The sequence below is a fragment of the Xiphophorus maculatus genome, chromosome 24 (genome assembly GCF_002775205.1).
Source record: "Xiphophorus maculatus strain JP 163 A chromosome 24, X_maculatus-5.0-male, whole genome shotgun sequence".
Taxonomy (NCBI): Eukaryota; Metazoa; Chordata; class Actinopteri; order Cyprinodontiformes; family Poeciliidae; genus Xiphophorus; species Xiphophorus maculatus.
The window spans coordinates 14,668,158-14,684,369 of NC_036466.1; the positions used below are offsets into that span (position 1 = coordinate 14,668,158).

The 16,212-nt window shown below is 42.6% G+C and overlaps 1 protein-coding gene and 1 long non-coding RNA gene across 2 annotated transcripts; one reads left to right on the forward strand and one right to left on the reverse strand.

Annotated features, from left to right (window-relative positions):
• Positions 1–539: 539 nt before the first annotated feature.
• On the forward strand, positions 540–14,997 carry LOC111607654. The gene is made up of 6 exons (XR_002752402.1): positions 540–625; positions 4,013–4,080; positions 5,591–5,703; positions 7,940–8,708; positions 10,612–13,452; positions 14,817–14,997. It is a non-coding gene; the product is annotated as an uncharacterized LOC111607654 (long non-coding RNA).
• On the reverse strand, positions 968–3,661 carry gbx2 (gastrulation brain homeobox 2). Its single transcript, XM_023329799.1, has 2 exons — positions 2,705–3,661; positions 968–1,828 (listed from the first exon to the last, which is right to left on the reverse strand). The coding sequence occupies exons 1-2, from the start codon at positions 3,210–3,212 to the stop codon at positions 1,284–1,286; spliced, it is 1,053 nt and encodes a 350-aa protein (XP_023185567.1). The 5' UTR covers positions 3,213–3,661; the 3' UTR covers positions 968–1,283.
• Positions 14,998–16,212: the final 1,215 nt, after the last annotated feature.

Genomic DNA, 16,212 nt, shown 5'->3' on the forward strand with positions numbered 1-16,212 from the left:
GTGAATTATCAATAGAAATTAAAATGAACTAAAAACCATATTTAGTTCTATTATTAAATATTTATCTAGAGTTAATGTTGAGACAGGAAATAATGTTTTGATTTTCCAGCTGCGGTTCATCAGCAGATGGTTGATGAAGATGATGAAGATGACGAAGGTCTCATTTATCGGCCTCCCGGGGCCGCCATGTTGGATTCCGCAGGCCGTGGTTCGGATCCAGGAGGCCGAACCTCGACCGGATCTTTGCTTCCATAAATACACAAAATTAAACTAATTTAGTCCAAAAATAAACAATAAATAGTTTAAATTTAGTGTCAATAAATCGTTTTCTTAATTTTTTAAAATGTTTAACTTTATTTAAAACGTTTGGGGCTTAATTATTAAATTTATTTAGAAATTTTATTTTCTTTTCATAAACTGTAGAATAATTAAAAATGAATATAAACTGAAGGATGTTAGTAAGTTTACATTTTTATAGATGAAGTTAATCGGGGGATTCTTTTGCACATGGCAACCCGCCTCATTACGCACAGGTGCGTCAGTCGTTCACCTGGAGCCGCCGCGCGGTTCACAGGAATGATTCCCATTTTATTGATGAACGGCAGGATGTTCCCTGTGCAGGAAGGTAAATTATTCTAAATTATTAGAAATCATTGTTTTTGGGTTAATTAGTTTCAGTTCGACTCGCCGCCATGTCGCTTCCGCGGTTCTTCATCTGGATCTTCAGTTTATTTCGATTCTTTTTCACTTTTTAAACCGAATTTTGTTTCATTTTTACGAAGTTTTTCTTCTTCGTTAAAGACTGGAGGCCTTAAAAATGAAACTAAACGTAAATAATCAGTGAAAGTTTGGATTTTAATAATCCAGATGGAGGTGTGTGTGTGTGGGTGTGTGTGTGTGTGTGTGGGTGTGTGTGTGTGTGTGAAGGAGTCAGACTGAACGCATCGGCTCACTTTGCGTCCTTTAATCGCAGGTTTTCACATCAGTGTATAAATAAGTTAGCAGCTTCATTCAGTCCTGCGCGCGCAGCTTCCGGTCTGTATTTACATCATCAGCTGCTCCACGCGCACTTTGCGGTGAAAAACTGCGGCTCTTTCAGCAGGTTGAACGTTCTCGGGCTCAGACGTTAAAAAGAACCGAACAGAACCGCGGACGGTTCAGTGAGATCCGTCTCAGCAGAGTCACGGAGTGAAGAGGAAACATTTTAATTTAACGAGTCAAAAACAAATGATGTCACAGGAGTCTGGTTGTTCCGGTTCGGCTCAGAACCCGTCCGAACCGTCCTAGGGCCGGGCCTGCTCCATCTGCTGGTGCTGACTCCTGATGGCGAAGCGGCTGACGTGCACCGGGATCGGAACCACGATCTTGGGGTTCCGGCTCGGCTCCCCGGACTTGTTGTTGACGTTTCCGGCCTTGACCCGTTTCCACTTGGCGCGCCGGTTCTGGAACCAGATCTTCACCTGCACCTCGCTCAGCTTGAGCGCATGCGCGATCTGGGAGCGCTCGGTGAGCGACAGGTACTTCTTGCAGTGGAACTCCTTCTCCAGCTCCAGCAGCTGCTCGCTGGTGAACGCGGTGCGCCGCCGCCGGTTCTTGCCGCTGCCGCCGCCCGCCGCGCCGCCGCCCGCCGCGCAGCCGCCGCCGCCGCCCGCCGCGCCGTGCAGGTGCGGCGCGTCGTCCAGGCCGCCGCCGCCGTCCGCGTCCTCTTTGTGGCAGAGGGACGTGAGGTTGTCGTCGGAGCTGTAGTCCAGGTCGCTGTCCATGGAGAAGCTCTCGTCCTTCCGGCCGCCGTCCTCATCCTTGGACTCGTCCTTGGACAGAACTCTGGCTGCGGGATTAACAATAATCTGATTATCGGGAAATTACAGCTACGTATCAATCACAAGAGGAAAAAACTTTCATCTTTAATGAATTTTATTTGGTTCATGTTCCACATAAAAAGATGAAAAACATTTCATCCCCATTTTAAACATAAACTGCTGTTGGGTGAGGAAGAGGAGGAGGAGATGAAGGTGTCGGTATCCATCATGGGCCGGATCGGAATCAGGACGCGCTGCGGGACGTTCCGCTTTCACGCGTAATTACGCACCGATGTCTCCACGCGGCCTTCTCTGTGTGTGTGTGTGTGTGTGTGTGTGTGTGTGTGTGTGTGTGTGTGTGTGTGTGTGATGACAAATAAAAAACAAATCTGTCACGAGCCAGTAAACCTGAAGCTCGCGCAACTTTCAGGTTTTCAGCAGCGAAATTCCGGATTTTTTATTATTTATATTATTATTATTATTATTATTAAAAACTAAATAATAGATTCAACAGATAAATTAATATTGGATAAATGAGATAAATGTTTAAATTTGACACATTTGGGCCAATTTGACTTTAATGAGATTTTTCAGTTGATCGTTTGAACAGCGGAATAATTAATGACTCGTTACAAATATAATAATTATTATTATAATAATAAAACCTGCAGGATTTAATATAAACACCTTATTTATTTACCTTCATTAATAAAGTAGATTCAAGTGTTTTAGTCAGAATTTAGTTCATTTTTAGTTTTTAAATATTTTTTTAAATTAAAGTGAAACAAAATGATGTAATTAAATTAAACTAATATTATTAGAAACCAGATGAAACTAATCAAAATGTTTTAGATGATTTGATCTCCCTCAACTTGAGCTCCGGTTTGACCCACGCGTGGACCAACCTGTGGAAGTCTGCAGCGGCGCGTCCGCGTCGTGGAAGGCCGGCAGCGCGGACTCCTTCCCGGGCAGGAAGCTCTTCCCGTCCTCCGCCTCCAGCCGCAGCGCCTGCGAGCCGAACTTCCTGGCGGCCTCCTGGTGCTGCTGGGTCGGGGAGAAGCCGCCGGGCAGCGAGGCCATGAGGGTGGAGGTGAGCGCCATGCCCTGCGTCAAACCCTGCGTCAAACCCTGCGTCAAACCCTGCGCCAGGCTGGAGCAGAAGCCGCTCTGCAGCCCGGGGATCTGCGGGTGGTGTCCGCCGGGCAGCGCCTGCTGCAGCGCCGGCGGCGGCGGCGGCGGCGGCGGCTGCAGCACCACGGAGCGGTAGGGCATGAACATCGGGTACCCGGTGTAGACGAAGTGTCCCGGGCTGGGCTGCGGGGGCCCGCCGATCAGGGAGTCGATGCTGAAGGCGGTGGTGCTTCCGAGTGGCCGCTGCATCACCATGAAGGACGGACCGAACGCCGCGCTCATAAGACCGGCCGCTGGAGCCGAGAGAGGCCGGGGGAGAGCCGCTGCGGGCGGCCGCGGAGGGCGCGGAGCCCCGCCGGGAGTCACCGGGAGCTGAGGACGGCGGCGATCCGCTCACAGATCAGCATTCCTCCCTCAAGTCCGCAGGAGATGCGCCGCTTCCAGGAAAAAAAGCGCAAACTGGGAGGACGCGGCTCCGCTCCGAGATGACCCGGACCTGAGGTTCCGGACCCGAGGTTCCGGACTGCGCTCCTCTCTGACCCGCTACGGCAGCCGGAGTGTGTCGGTGTGTGTTTCCTGCCGCTGCGCGCCTCCGCAACTGTTTTGGATTTGAATTGCGCTCCCCTCTGGTTAATTGCGCTGCCTTTAGCGCCAGGACGCCGCCTCCCTCGGCCTCTGATTGGCGGATGTCAGGTGACGAGCCGAAGCTCGTGAACGATCCGGATCCACTCAGCGTGGGGCCAACCGGAGTGAAAGTGAAACACTCCGAGTTTCATCCTGGGTTCCTGAACTTCTGGTTCCGATGGACGGAAACTGCAGTACGGAGGAAGATTAGGGCCAAAACTAAAATAATTCAGGCTTTTTTCTCAGAACTTTATCGTGTTCATTTTTTTCTGTGACTTAATAAACATTAAAGTAAAAACGACAAAACTCTGTTTGTATCAGAATCTTTGAAACTGAGAAAACTTTATTTTCTCTGATCGTCATGCTGTTAATCTGATCAATCACAAATCAAATGAAAGTTTTACAGTACAGTTTCACATCTGCAGTGTTTCACTGATAAATACTTTCTGTGTTTTCAGCAGAAACACAAAGAAAACATTTGGACCCATTTAGAAGATCATCGGCGTAAAGACGAATCGGTTCTGAGGTACCGGCTCACTTTTAATGAGTTTGTTCTGATTTTAAAAATTAAAACCGTTAAAAAACATAATTAATATTTTATTCCATAACCTCCAAAATAAAATCAGTTTTAGATCCAAACTTCAGCTGTTGGTTTTCACAGCAGATAAATTACAACTGAAATCTTTTTGCAGTGTTTTTAGTTTGATGATTTTTAATTGATTGAATGAAATTTTGGGATCCATATTTCATAATCTTCTCATGAAAAACCAGGTAAGAAGTTTGGTAGCCTGGGCAGGTTTTCTAGGAGTTTGATTTTAAAAGCTGTAGAAACAGAAATGTTTAATTTTTATTTTTATTTTGGACCCATAAACATGATGAATGTTCTTAAAGGGCCGGTTGTCCCAGAATCCATGAACAAACTGTGGAAATATTAATAAATATCTGAACATTTTGATGAGTTTGTCCAGGATTTCATGATTTTTGGTAATAAAATCACTGATTTTGTAGAAATAATTTAGAAACATTTGCAGTGAATTTTGCAATATTTGTGCTCATGTGACAGTAAATGTAACTTTTTAATCATGAACTATAATTTGTGAAACTGAGGCAGCTGAAGAGACACTGCCCCCTGGAGGTGGGAGGCAGCATCACTTAAACTGGAAAACATCTTTGATTTGATGAAATAATATTTAAAATAAAACAGTTATTTATCTCTCCGGAGATGTGAAGATTGATTCTGAAATATTAATTCTTCTAATACCTGATCAATATAATCAGTTCTCTGATCAAATATTGATACTTCAGTTATTTAGATCATTTCCAGCAGAAACAGAAAGAAACTGCCCCGCTGTGCCTCCAGGTTCTGCTCCCTGCTGGGTTTGTGTTTGCAGATGGACTCGGATCGGACCGCTGATGGACTCGGATCATCTTGCGATCCGTCTCCCGTTGCCGTGGCGCCGTACAGCCCAATGTTTGCTCGCCTCAGACTGCGTGCTGATGGACGGAGGAACGACCTCCTCATCAATTCAGCAGCAGCTCATCAATGCCAGCGGCGTCGAAACGCATCAGAGGGGACACGTGTGACCTCTGACCCCGAGCAGCCCCCCCTCTGAGTCAAGGACACGCACGAGCGGCCCGCCCCCCCGGGGTCACCGGGACGCCGTGTCATTACGGAGCCTGATCAGTGCAGACATTAAATAGCAGTATTTTTCAATTAGCGCCGACAAATTCAATCAAAATTCCATAGATTAGGATGAAACGAGGCGCGGGTCATTTACAAGGCCTTTAATTGCACCGCCATTAGACAAATAGTGCCGCGCTCTCCGGCTCGTTATCAATCACGCCGAGGCATCAATAGTAAAAGGTTGGAGGCAGCGGCTGTGTGCGTGGGGCCGCCGTGCACGAGGCGCGCGCACGGCGCCGCGCTGCCACCAGCAGCTAATAAATACCCTCTTTTGTACTTATAAATTATCCAGTTTAATTAACAACATGGATTATGATTGGACTGTGATTTAATTAAACCTTTCCTCATGCAGGGCGAGCGGCGCTGCCATCCATTATGGTGATGAAGGCGATGGTGAGGATGAAGGCTCCGACAGGAGCTGCTTACCTGGGAGAGCAGCAGGCGGCCATGTTGGGGAAGATTCAGGTTAATCTGCTGAGGAAATCCAGGTTTTAATCTGGATTTTAATTTTATCCTTTTCATGTTTTTGAGTTTAGATCAAAATAAAGCAGCAGATTTAAAATGTAACAAGTTAATTTTGATTAACTGATTTAATTTGAACATAATCAGTTTTCAGGGTGGAACCTTTGTGTTCACATGTTTCTGGTAGGACCATAAATCTGATGCACAGCTACATGTGCTAGCAGCAGCGAAGAAGCGGCTTCGCTTCGTTCATTTCTGCTTCTTAAAACGATCAAGTTGAGCTAAAAGCAGTTAGCATATCAGAGAAGCTATGCTAAGCTAAAATAGGATCTAAATGCTAATATGTAGCAGCTAACGCTAACGTTACGCAGCATTCGCTCCAGTCCGACGTCTTTAATAACAGATTAAAAACTGTAAATAATTTTCTGTTAGAAATTGGGCAGAAAAAAACTTTTTTTTTTTTTTTTTTTTACCCCTCCAGGGGTATTTTGTGGCTCTAGTGCCCCTTATATGACAGCAGGCTGACAGGAAACAGGGAAGGAGAGGGGGGAAGACATGCGGCAAATGTCGCCGGGTCCGGGAGTCGAACCAGCGACGGCCGTGTCGAGGACTCCAGGCCTCCAAATACGGGTCGCGCTAACCGCTACGCCACCGCGGCACGCCCTGAAAAAACCTTTTTGAACTGAAACTGTTTCAGTTTTTGTTTATTTTTATGGTTTTTAATTCTAATTTTTTACAGCAATTAACTTCATTAAATTTGAATTCAATCCAACATTTCAGCCCAAAGCTTCTCAGAACCAGAACCGGGCCGATCGGGTCGGCATGGAGCTAACCAAGCTAACTAGCGCTTCGTCTGTTAGCTTAACTAAAACCACTAAAAACATTAAATCCTACCGAGTTTTTCTGTTTTACAGTGTAAACATGTCGATTCACCTGAAGTAAAATAAAACTAAAATTTCATCAAAATATAGAAAAATACAGAATCTTGTTTAAATCAATCTGATGATGGAGTTCTGAGGTTTTTATCAATATTGATGAATTATTGGTTATTAGCTGATATTGATCTATAGGATGGTTTTGATTAATTTCAGGTGTATCAATATATTTCCCCTCCAAACTAAACAAACTGATTTGTTAGATTTGGTGTTTTGCAGTGACCTGAGTTATGGTCAGTGATCTGAACCAGAGAGAATAATCCAGATTATCTGAACCACTGGGTGGATTTGGGATCTTCTGATCAACCAGCAGTTTATTTTGACAGAAACGGGACCAGCAGGTTATCATCTGCAAACAACTTCATCCAGAACTGGAAGTGAAACGGTTCATTCCTGAACTGTTCAGGTTCAAACTGCAGTTCCCCCGTTCGGCCTGTAGGGGGCAGCACGGAGGCGGTTTCAGCCAAAATCAAACAAATTTGATATGAAAATGTCTCGATTTTCATAAAGAGACATAAAGACATAAAGACAGACTTTTAGGGACCAGTTCAGTCAGATTATCTAGTAAAACGTTGATTTGGGATTAGTGACACTAAAACAGGAAGAATCACTGTAAAAACAGTAAATAAATTAAAGACACATTTTGTATAATTTGTTCTTGAGTTTCCTGAGAAAAGTCAGAATAATTTTTTCCAGTGCCTCTGGTCTGTGAGCGTCAGGCTGATGTTAAACCTGAGACGTGTGTGAATAACAGCCAGAGGTTTGTGACTTTGTGAGGACGCGGCTTTACAGGCCCAGATCAACTTTTAATCTGAGCCCTTCAGAATAAAAGCTGGTAATGAGCGGCTGGACTTACAGCCTCGTTAAAGTCATCAGGACGGGAGCAGATCCCGTCATAAACCGCAGCAGCACTAACTCACGCTGCCGCAGCAGGACGTCATGCTGCTGCAGCGCCCCTGCAGGCCGCGGCGCGAACTGCAGCTTTAAACCAAACTGACAACATTTAGTTTACGTGTTCAAAGAAATAAATGAAAGTTTAAACTTATTAATATTCCTTACATATACAAACTCAGGCTGTGTTTAGTAGTTAGCTCTTCAATATAGCATTTATATTTAATTATCTTGGTGATAAATAATCTTTATTTCCTTCAATTTTACAAAAACAAAAGCAGCATCAACATAAAAACCAACAATAATTCAGTAATAAAATTATACATTAGATCCATCAATAATCAGATGTTTACATGATCATGTGAATTATTTTAATGTAATATTTAATAGGACTTCCTGTTTGGCCCCAGCAGCAGCTCAACGCCTCGTTTCCACTCGTCAGCAGAACCGACATGGAGGAGAGAAGGAGTCCTGAGGGAACCGGAGCAGGAATCGGGTCAGAGTTCATTTGTGAGAAAAACCTGCCATGGTCAGAGGAGACAGCGAGGAGGCGTTCCCACGGCGACGCAGGAAAACGTTTCCACCCAAACCTCTGAAATGTTGTGATTAGTGTCAGACATTTCTGAGCTACAGACGAGGGAAACGTCCAGAGAGACAAACTCAGGTGTTTTCAGGTTTCCTGTTCTTCGGGACCAATCGTCTCCTCAAAGAACTGGATCTGCTGTGAATCAGGTGGCTCTACCCCGTGACCTCTGACCTCTGCCTGCAGTAGCAGTGAGAACGGACGGTTTCTGCTGCGTTCACAGATGAGGAAGATGAGGAAGATGAGGCGCTAATTAGATCAGGCCGTTTTTACCTCAAAGCCTCCAGAATGCAGTGATTGAATTATTGCAGCTTCAGTCTGGACGAGACGAGAAGGCGGCTAAATTTGGTTTCCTCTGATTGGACTGAGTGGCCTCCTATTACAGGACGAGGCCCGTCTGACCCCGACGTGTTTCCATCCGACACCAGCAGCATGAATGACGGCCTTGTCTGCTCGACGCGTTCTCACAGGAAACGCTGCGCCGCCGTAACCTCGTTAGCACCTGGTGCTTCCTGTCCGCCGCCAGACCAGGCTGATGGGGCTTCGCCGACCTTCGCTAACCTTCACTGGTGATTCCAGGAGATTCCAGGTGATTCCAGGTGATTCTCCTGACTCTTGGCAGCCAGAGCTGCTCTGATTGGAGCCGTTTGGAAAAGATTTGGGTTTTTAGCCTGGAAAACATGGGATCAGTTTTATCATGTTAGTCATTTATAAAAGTCACAATATTCTAAAATAAACATTTAACTCCAACTTAAATATGTAGCTAGATAGCTAGCTAGCTAGCATGCTAAGCATTTAATTTCAAGCTAAAACTTTAGCTAGCAAGCTAATAATTTATCTCCAAACCAAATATTTACCTCTGAATTAAATAAAAACTGGATTTACAAATGAAATGTTTAGCTAATTAAATGTAATAAGAGGAAGTGGACTATCAAAATAAAAGCTGGGTTCAGACTGACTCCTAAGTCTGAATTATTAGGGTAATATTTATATTGCCTAAATATCTAGTTTCAAACTAAATATTAAGTTTGTAAACTAGATAAGCCATGCGTAATATTTTTAGTAAATATTTAGTTTGTTAAATAGTTTGAAGTGTGGCATTAATAAATGACTAACATGAAGAGAATATGACTGGAAACTGAGCCTCCATTTTGTCTCTGTCAGTCTAAACAGATTAAAGAGATGAATTAGTTTATTTAGTTGTTTAAATGGTGACAGTATTTAGTAGATATCCGTGTTTGGAGCAGCGCTCGGGTTTCTGCTCTGAGCCGATGAAAGAGCTGTGACAGATCGCTGGCTGAGCATCAGCGGCGGTTAGTTCTGCTTCAGAGGCCTAATGAGAGCTGAGAGACGGACAGGAACTGAAGAGACTCACTTCCTGTCCAGCCGCAGATTAAAGGGACAATCTGTCATTTTACTCAAATGTTTTGGTCATAGCTGCCAGGTTGAGCAGAGGAAGACAAACGAGGCTCCGGCTCCCTAACAACCTGAAACATTTGCTCCATGAAGAGTTAAACTTTAAAATGAATCTCCGCTTGTTTTAAATCTATGAAGTTAAGCTACATAAACGTGAACAGCTGCTGGAAAAGGAGGAAAACTCTGGACTAAATTCAGCTGGTTTAAAATCATTGAGATGTTTCCTTTGGGAAAGAGGAGACAGAAACGGATCAGCTGAAGGCCTTACCAGAGGCACCACAGCTAAACATGCTAGTTAGCAACCGCTACTTCCTGTTGAAGGATCCCTGACAGAACCGACTCCTCTTCCTGCTGTCCAACGATAAAATCATATTTTTACAAACATTACAAATAAGACATAATAAAATACTTTAAAACAGGCAAACAAAATCACAACATTTCAGCAGTTTAAAAGATTAAAATAAACAATAAAAATCTTCACTTTCAGTCTAAATTCACCAATATTATTTTATCTATAATTAAAGCCAGGCATGACCTCATCATCTGACACTAAACTGTTAAGAGCTGAAAAACCTGTTCCCCTCCTGGCCTGTGGGGGCGCTGCACCACCAACCACTGTAGGAAACGACACAAAAACCTCTGAAGACACTGAGAGCAACTTCCTTCTTCACCAGATGGAAACAAGATGGAGGCGTCAGATTTTAGTGGTTATTTTTCTTTGGCTAAAGAAAACTAACCATTTCTCCTGCTAGCGCTAGGCTAGCACACTAGCGTTAGTTGTATTTACCCAGAATGCTCTGTGCTGTAGCCACTTCCTGCTTTTGGAGCGGGCATTATGGGAAAATGGAGTTGGATTAAATTTTTTCTCATAATATAATGTTTTTATTTCTGTATTTTTCAGCTTTTATTTCTTCTTAGCATAACAATAAGATAATAACTAATCAATTACATCATTCTCAGATTTATTCATTTAAAATTTATTCATTTAAATGTTTCGTTTCTCTGTCAGTTAATTGAATGTAAAACATGTTGAGTCAAACAGTTGCATGTTTACTGAGTGAACTCATTACACTGGTTCTGATCCAGACTCCTACGGGCTTCCGTAGTCTGCAGCGGCGGGCTGAGTGATGTCTCCCCGGCTGGTAATGAGTCTGCGGCGGGTTGGGCTCCGGAGTCAACAGCCGCGTTAACCCGCCGATGAAACGCCGCGGATCCGGAGAGAGACGCTCTGCTGCGGCCGTAACGAGCCGCGGCCTCCATCGCTCACTCCTTAATTAGCAGCGGGATCCTCTACCCGCTAATGGAGCCAACATGGCGGAACATCACGGCCCAGTTGGAGCGCTGCCGGGACGGAGCAGCTTCATCAGCTGACGAGCGCAGCGGCAGGGGTCAAAGGTCAGCGTTATGGCGTCTGAAGGCTCGGGGTGCCGTGACGGGGCGTGGCCAGGTGTCATCTGGGTTTGATGTGTGACGTGAGGCCGCACACTACAAGGTCAGAGGTCAAGGTGGATGAAGAGGCAGAATCATCCTCATCAGGTCAGGAGTGTGTGTGTGTGTGTGTGTGTGTGTGTGTGTGTGTGTGTTAGAGCTGGAGGAAAACTGGTGGTTGAGTGATGATCTGAAATAAACAGTAATACATTAGATTATTCTATTTATTATATTTATCTGTACCATTTTTATCATCTACAGTGTAAATAAGGATTTCTGTATTTATTTCTCAGTTATGAACCATAAAAACTCACTAAATGACAGCATTCATTTTAGTTTCTGTTTATACGGAAGAGGATTAGTGCCAAAATGAGAATTTAGATTTTTAATGTCAGACTTTTTTCCTAATCTTCTTCCATGTTTCATATAATCTTAATGTTATTAGTTGTGTTTACTGTTTTTATTTAGAAAGTTTAGGACAAACAGTTGGTAACGTCTAGTTTGAACAGACGACGTCATGACTCTGCCACCACCGTGCTTCACGGCCGTTAGCTCCGTTAGCTCCGTTAGCTCAGTTAGCAGAGTGGTGCTGGTCCGTGTTGTGATCCCAGGTCTGGAGTCAGAATCTCTCCCAGCATCCAGCCTGATGCTCAGTGATTTCCCGGCTGAAAGCAGCCGAGCGTGTTTTCACCACAACGAGCCTTCAGGCGGCGGCACAGACGCCGTCAGAGTCTGAACCAATTACAGGACAATTAGCCAGCTGGCTGTTATGAAACACAGCAATTAATGTTTCCTTAATAAGTCAGATTCACAGCGATTCCACATCATCGGCTAATCACCGGGTAATTACCGCCGCGGCGTCTCAGCGCCGGTTTGATCCGACAAATCTGGGTCTCAACAAACTCCTGGGCATCAACATCTGGAGCTGACGGCGCCACCATCAGGCCGGCTGACTTAACGCTGCTGTCGGCAGCAGTTACTGTAAAACTGAAAAAGTTTTCCTCTCAGCATTGAAATTCAGATGAATTAATCCTCCTGCAGGGAAATTAATCTGATTTAAACAGATTATGATGCAGAAACCAACAAACTGCTGCTGGGCTTGAATAAAATATACAGAAAATTAAATATTAAACCTAGACTAACGGAGGAAGTGAATATTTCAAAAGAAAATCTAAAATGGTTGTTTTTTTCTCAATGAAATGTTATAAAATGTAACACCTAATGCAACATAAAATAATAAATACTCCATAAGAAAAATCAACATATTTATAACATTTCTGTGGAAATTTTCTCAATAAATCCTTCACAGCAGAAAATATAAAAATGCAGATGAGCAGCCAGAAGATGAATGTGGAAAAGTACGGTGGCCTGGAGGCACAAGCATGTAGGAGAGACAGAAAAGATCCAGATATAAAGAAACACAAGAAAACAAAGTGCAGAAAATGGAAGTTAAAAGTTAATCCTCTTCTGTCCTCCAGGCCACCAGGGGGAGCCGAGCAACGACTCAAACCTCACAGGAGACGGGATTTAATAGGAAGTTCTGTTTCAAACCCGAATCTCTAACAATGTCACAGAGCAGCAGCGTGAAAACGTAGATACTTCCTGCTCCAGACTCCCCCTGGTGGCCTGGAGGACTTCTGCTTTAGTGCAGATTCTCTGCAGCGTTTAAAAACAATCTGACGTCCGTGTCAAACTCGAGGTCTGGGGGCCAAATCTGGCCCACCCCAAGTCTTTCTGTGGCCGTCTGGACCAAATTAATAAAACCTTTATCATAACAGTTATCAAATTAATACAGTTTTTATTTTATATAAAAATATTTGTTATAGTATTTAATTTAAATAAATTTTCACTGGATGCAAAGGAAGGTATTTATTCATTTTTTATTAATTGTTAGTTTTATCAAAACGTTCTGGAACAGAGAAACCTGTTGCTGCTTTCTGGTTGGCTGTACAGGAGGCTCCACTTCTGCTTTTCAAAGGTGTTTGGCCTGTGCTTCTGTTTGCAGCCATTTTGTGTAAATGTAGCATTTAAAGTGACAGAGCTCCTAAAACGGGTCAGAACTGAAATCTGATCGCCTCAGGATGGTTTAGTGATGAAATGTGATCAAGGTTTTGTTTAGGCCACAGTCCGGTCCTGTCCGGTCCAGTTTAAGGAAGCAGAACGGGTCGGCGGCGTTACAGGAAGTAGACGTTTCCATGCGGCTGCCGCAGCGTTCAGTGAGGTCAGCAGCAGCAGCGTCTCGGCTCAGTTTGAGCAGAAACAGGAATTATCCACAGAACCGAACAGAACCTGGGTCATCATCTGGAGCCGCCGGGCCGTCGGCCCCACTGGGACCACGACTGGAGCCAACGCAGCGTGGCGCCGTCTTGATGCTGGCGGCCATCTTTGCTCGTCTCAGGAAGCGGCGTTCACACTGTGGATAATCGGATTAAGGTGGCGCCGTTTGTTCCGCTCCGTGAGCCCAGCTGGACCGAGACGCCGAGAGACAGAACATCAGAGGTAATGGGTGTACTGGTTCTGATGGGTGTACTGGTTCTGATGGGTGTACTGGTTCTGATGGGTGTACTGGTTCTACTGGTTCTGATGGTTCTATTTGTTCTAATGGGTGTACAGGTTTTAATGGTTCTAATGGTTCTACTGGTTCTGATGGTTCTACTCGTTCTACTGGTTCTAATGGTTCTACTGGTTCTAATGGTTCTACTGGTTCTAATGGTTCTACTGGTTCTATCAATCAATCAATCAAATGTTATTTGTATAGCACATTTCAGCAGCAAAGCATTTCAAAGCTTTACATCATTACAAACACAGAAACACAATGAAACATAGAATCAATAATCAAAACACGACATTAATTCAGGTTCCATCAATAAATTTATAATTGATCACGTTTCAAATAAACAGGTGGGTTTTTAGTGGAGTTTCATCCATAAAGGTTTACCTGTTACACTCCTACTGTGTTATATGGAACAACATACCTGCTGCTATTTTTATTCCCACTCATAATCACACAGTTTAAAACCATGTAAACAGAATTTTAATGGCTTCTGGTACCAGGTTCTGTTCACCTCTTACACTGAGCTGGGCCGCCGCCGGCCCTCACAGAGTTTTGTGCAATTCTATGGTTCCTGTTAGTGTCTAGAATGTACAGGGTTTGTGTTACGTGCAATGACCCTCGGTCACTTCACCGTTCAAACTGGTTCTACTGGTTTCAATGGTTCTACTGGTTTCAATGGTTCTACTGGTTTCAATGGTTCTACTGGTTCAAGTTGAAACTATTCCGGCGTCTCCAGTATTTTTCTTTTTCATTAAAGTTACAGAATCTATTTATTTCTTCATTTATCTATCAATAAACTAAACAAATTAAACTTTAGCTTCATTTGATTAAGTTGATTAAAATTTGTTTTGTTTTTTATTACTAATAAATTACATTAAATTTTAACTTTCTTTTGCATCTTACTTGTAAGATTTTGTTTCCTGAAGAAACTTAAAGTTTCGGTTAATTTTGAATTGTGACTGAGGGCCACAAACGGCCCCTGAACCACACTTTGAACCCCGTTACCTAAACTCATTAAATGTTCTCTGGTCTGAAAGCTGCAGATCATTAATGAAACTTTTTGTTCAGCATTAAAAGTGAAATAATATTAAAAATGTTCAGTTGATTTAATATGAATTTATTTCAACAATAAATTCAACTTAAATTAAAAATATTTTATTAATTCCTAAAGAAAATGAAATAAATTATGTTTCTGGTTCAGCACATTTAATAAAAAACATTTTCTGCTGTTTGCAAACTGATTAGACAAACAATAATAATAATAATAATAATAATAATAATGAAACCTGATTCTAATTTAATTCCACAGATCGTCACATCTGGTCTAATCAAAGTCCTGATCCGGGTCATGTGACCTCCTGAGGCTCCGCCCACTGACAGGCAGATCCTCAGGGACTTCAGTCAGGAAATGGGTCAACGGCTCAGTGAGGTGGAAACACACACACACACACACACGCACACACACACCCACACACACACACACACACACCCACACACACACACACACACACACACCTTGGCTTTCATTTCTTTTCCTTCTTGATTCCTTGAATATAAATAAATGACTATAAGTTCTGCTGTTACAGGCCTGGGATGTAATAATAATAATAATATTAATAATAATAATAATAATAATAATAATATTAATAATTATTACTCCGCCCGGGGTATGAATAATTATGGTCTGGGATCAATCTGGAGCAGAAACTGCAGGAAATTGTCATATTAATTATTATTATTTATTTCCTCATTTTAGCTGAGTTGGAATTTTTTAAATTTTTTTTCTATATTAATTTTATTTGTGTAAAATGATTTAATAATATTTATTATCCAGCTGATAAAATAATATTTTAGTAAAAGTTTTGGTCCTCTCAACATTACATCATTAATTAATAATTCATATCTACATGTGAAGTTTCTCTGAAAAACTTTATTTACTTCAAAAACATGAAATGTTTGAAATAATTAATTTCATTTTATTCCGTTTGTTCATGTCTGTGGTCAGAGCGCCCTCTGGCGGCCACACGGGGGATTACATCATTTGTTTCTGTTTAAACCCTAAATATGGAAATCTGAATTAAAATGTTTATTCTGCAGCACAGTGACGTCATCCACAACATGAAGGTTTTATTGATCCGCTTCCTGCCGGGAAACGACGCCACCTGCTGGTGACGGTGAGGAACTGCAGGTATGTAATTGATCAGAAAGGGTTTTTCTAATGTTTGGAGTTTCTTTGGTTTCCTGAAACTTGACAGGAAGCTGAGCGCTCGGTGCGCTGCTGCCACCTTCTGGAGTCCTGCGGTACTGCACCGTCAATCCTTTATTTTATTTTATTAAAACATAAAAATATGAGAAACTTCACGGCAGCATTTAGAGTTTATGACCTGAACTCTGTTGGTTTGAAGCATTTGAAGATTAATTATATCTAATATTTATTTCTATTGTTGGAAATAAAATCAGAAAATGTTTTTAAATTCTCAGAAAACCCAAAAATCTAACAGCTGTTGATGTTCAGCGATTACTGAAGATCTGGAAACAATTTCTATAAAATATGATTTAAACAAAAATAATAACTGCTTCAGCCTCACATCCAAATCTAATAACTGATGTTTTTCAGATGTTTTAGTTCAATCATCAACATTAATGACATAATTAATTTAAAATCCTTTAAAATGAAAAGTAAAGTGAAAAATGAGTTAAAGTTG

Bases quoted from the DNA above. Each gene is read 5' to 3' on its own strand.
- gbx2 (XM_023329799.1), bottom strand. From the start codon at position 3,212: ATGAGCGCGGCGTTCGGTCCGTCCTTCATGGTGATGCAGCGGCCACTC. The intron at 1,829-2,704 runs GTTGGTCCACGC...TTAATCCCGCAG, and splicing joins GCCGCTGCAGACTTCCACAG to CCAGAGTTCTGTCCAAGGAC.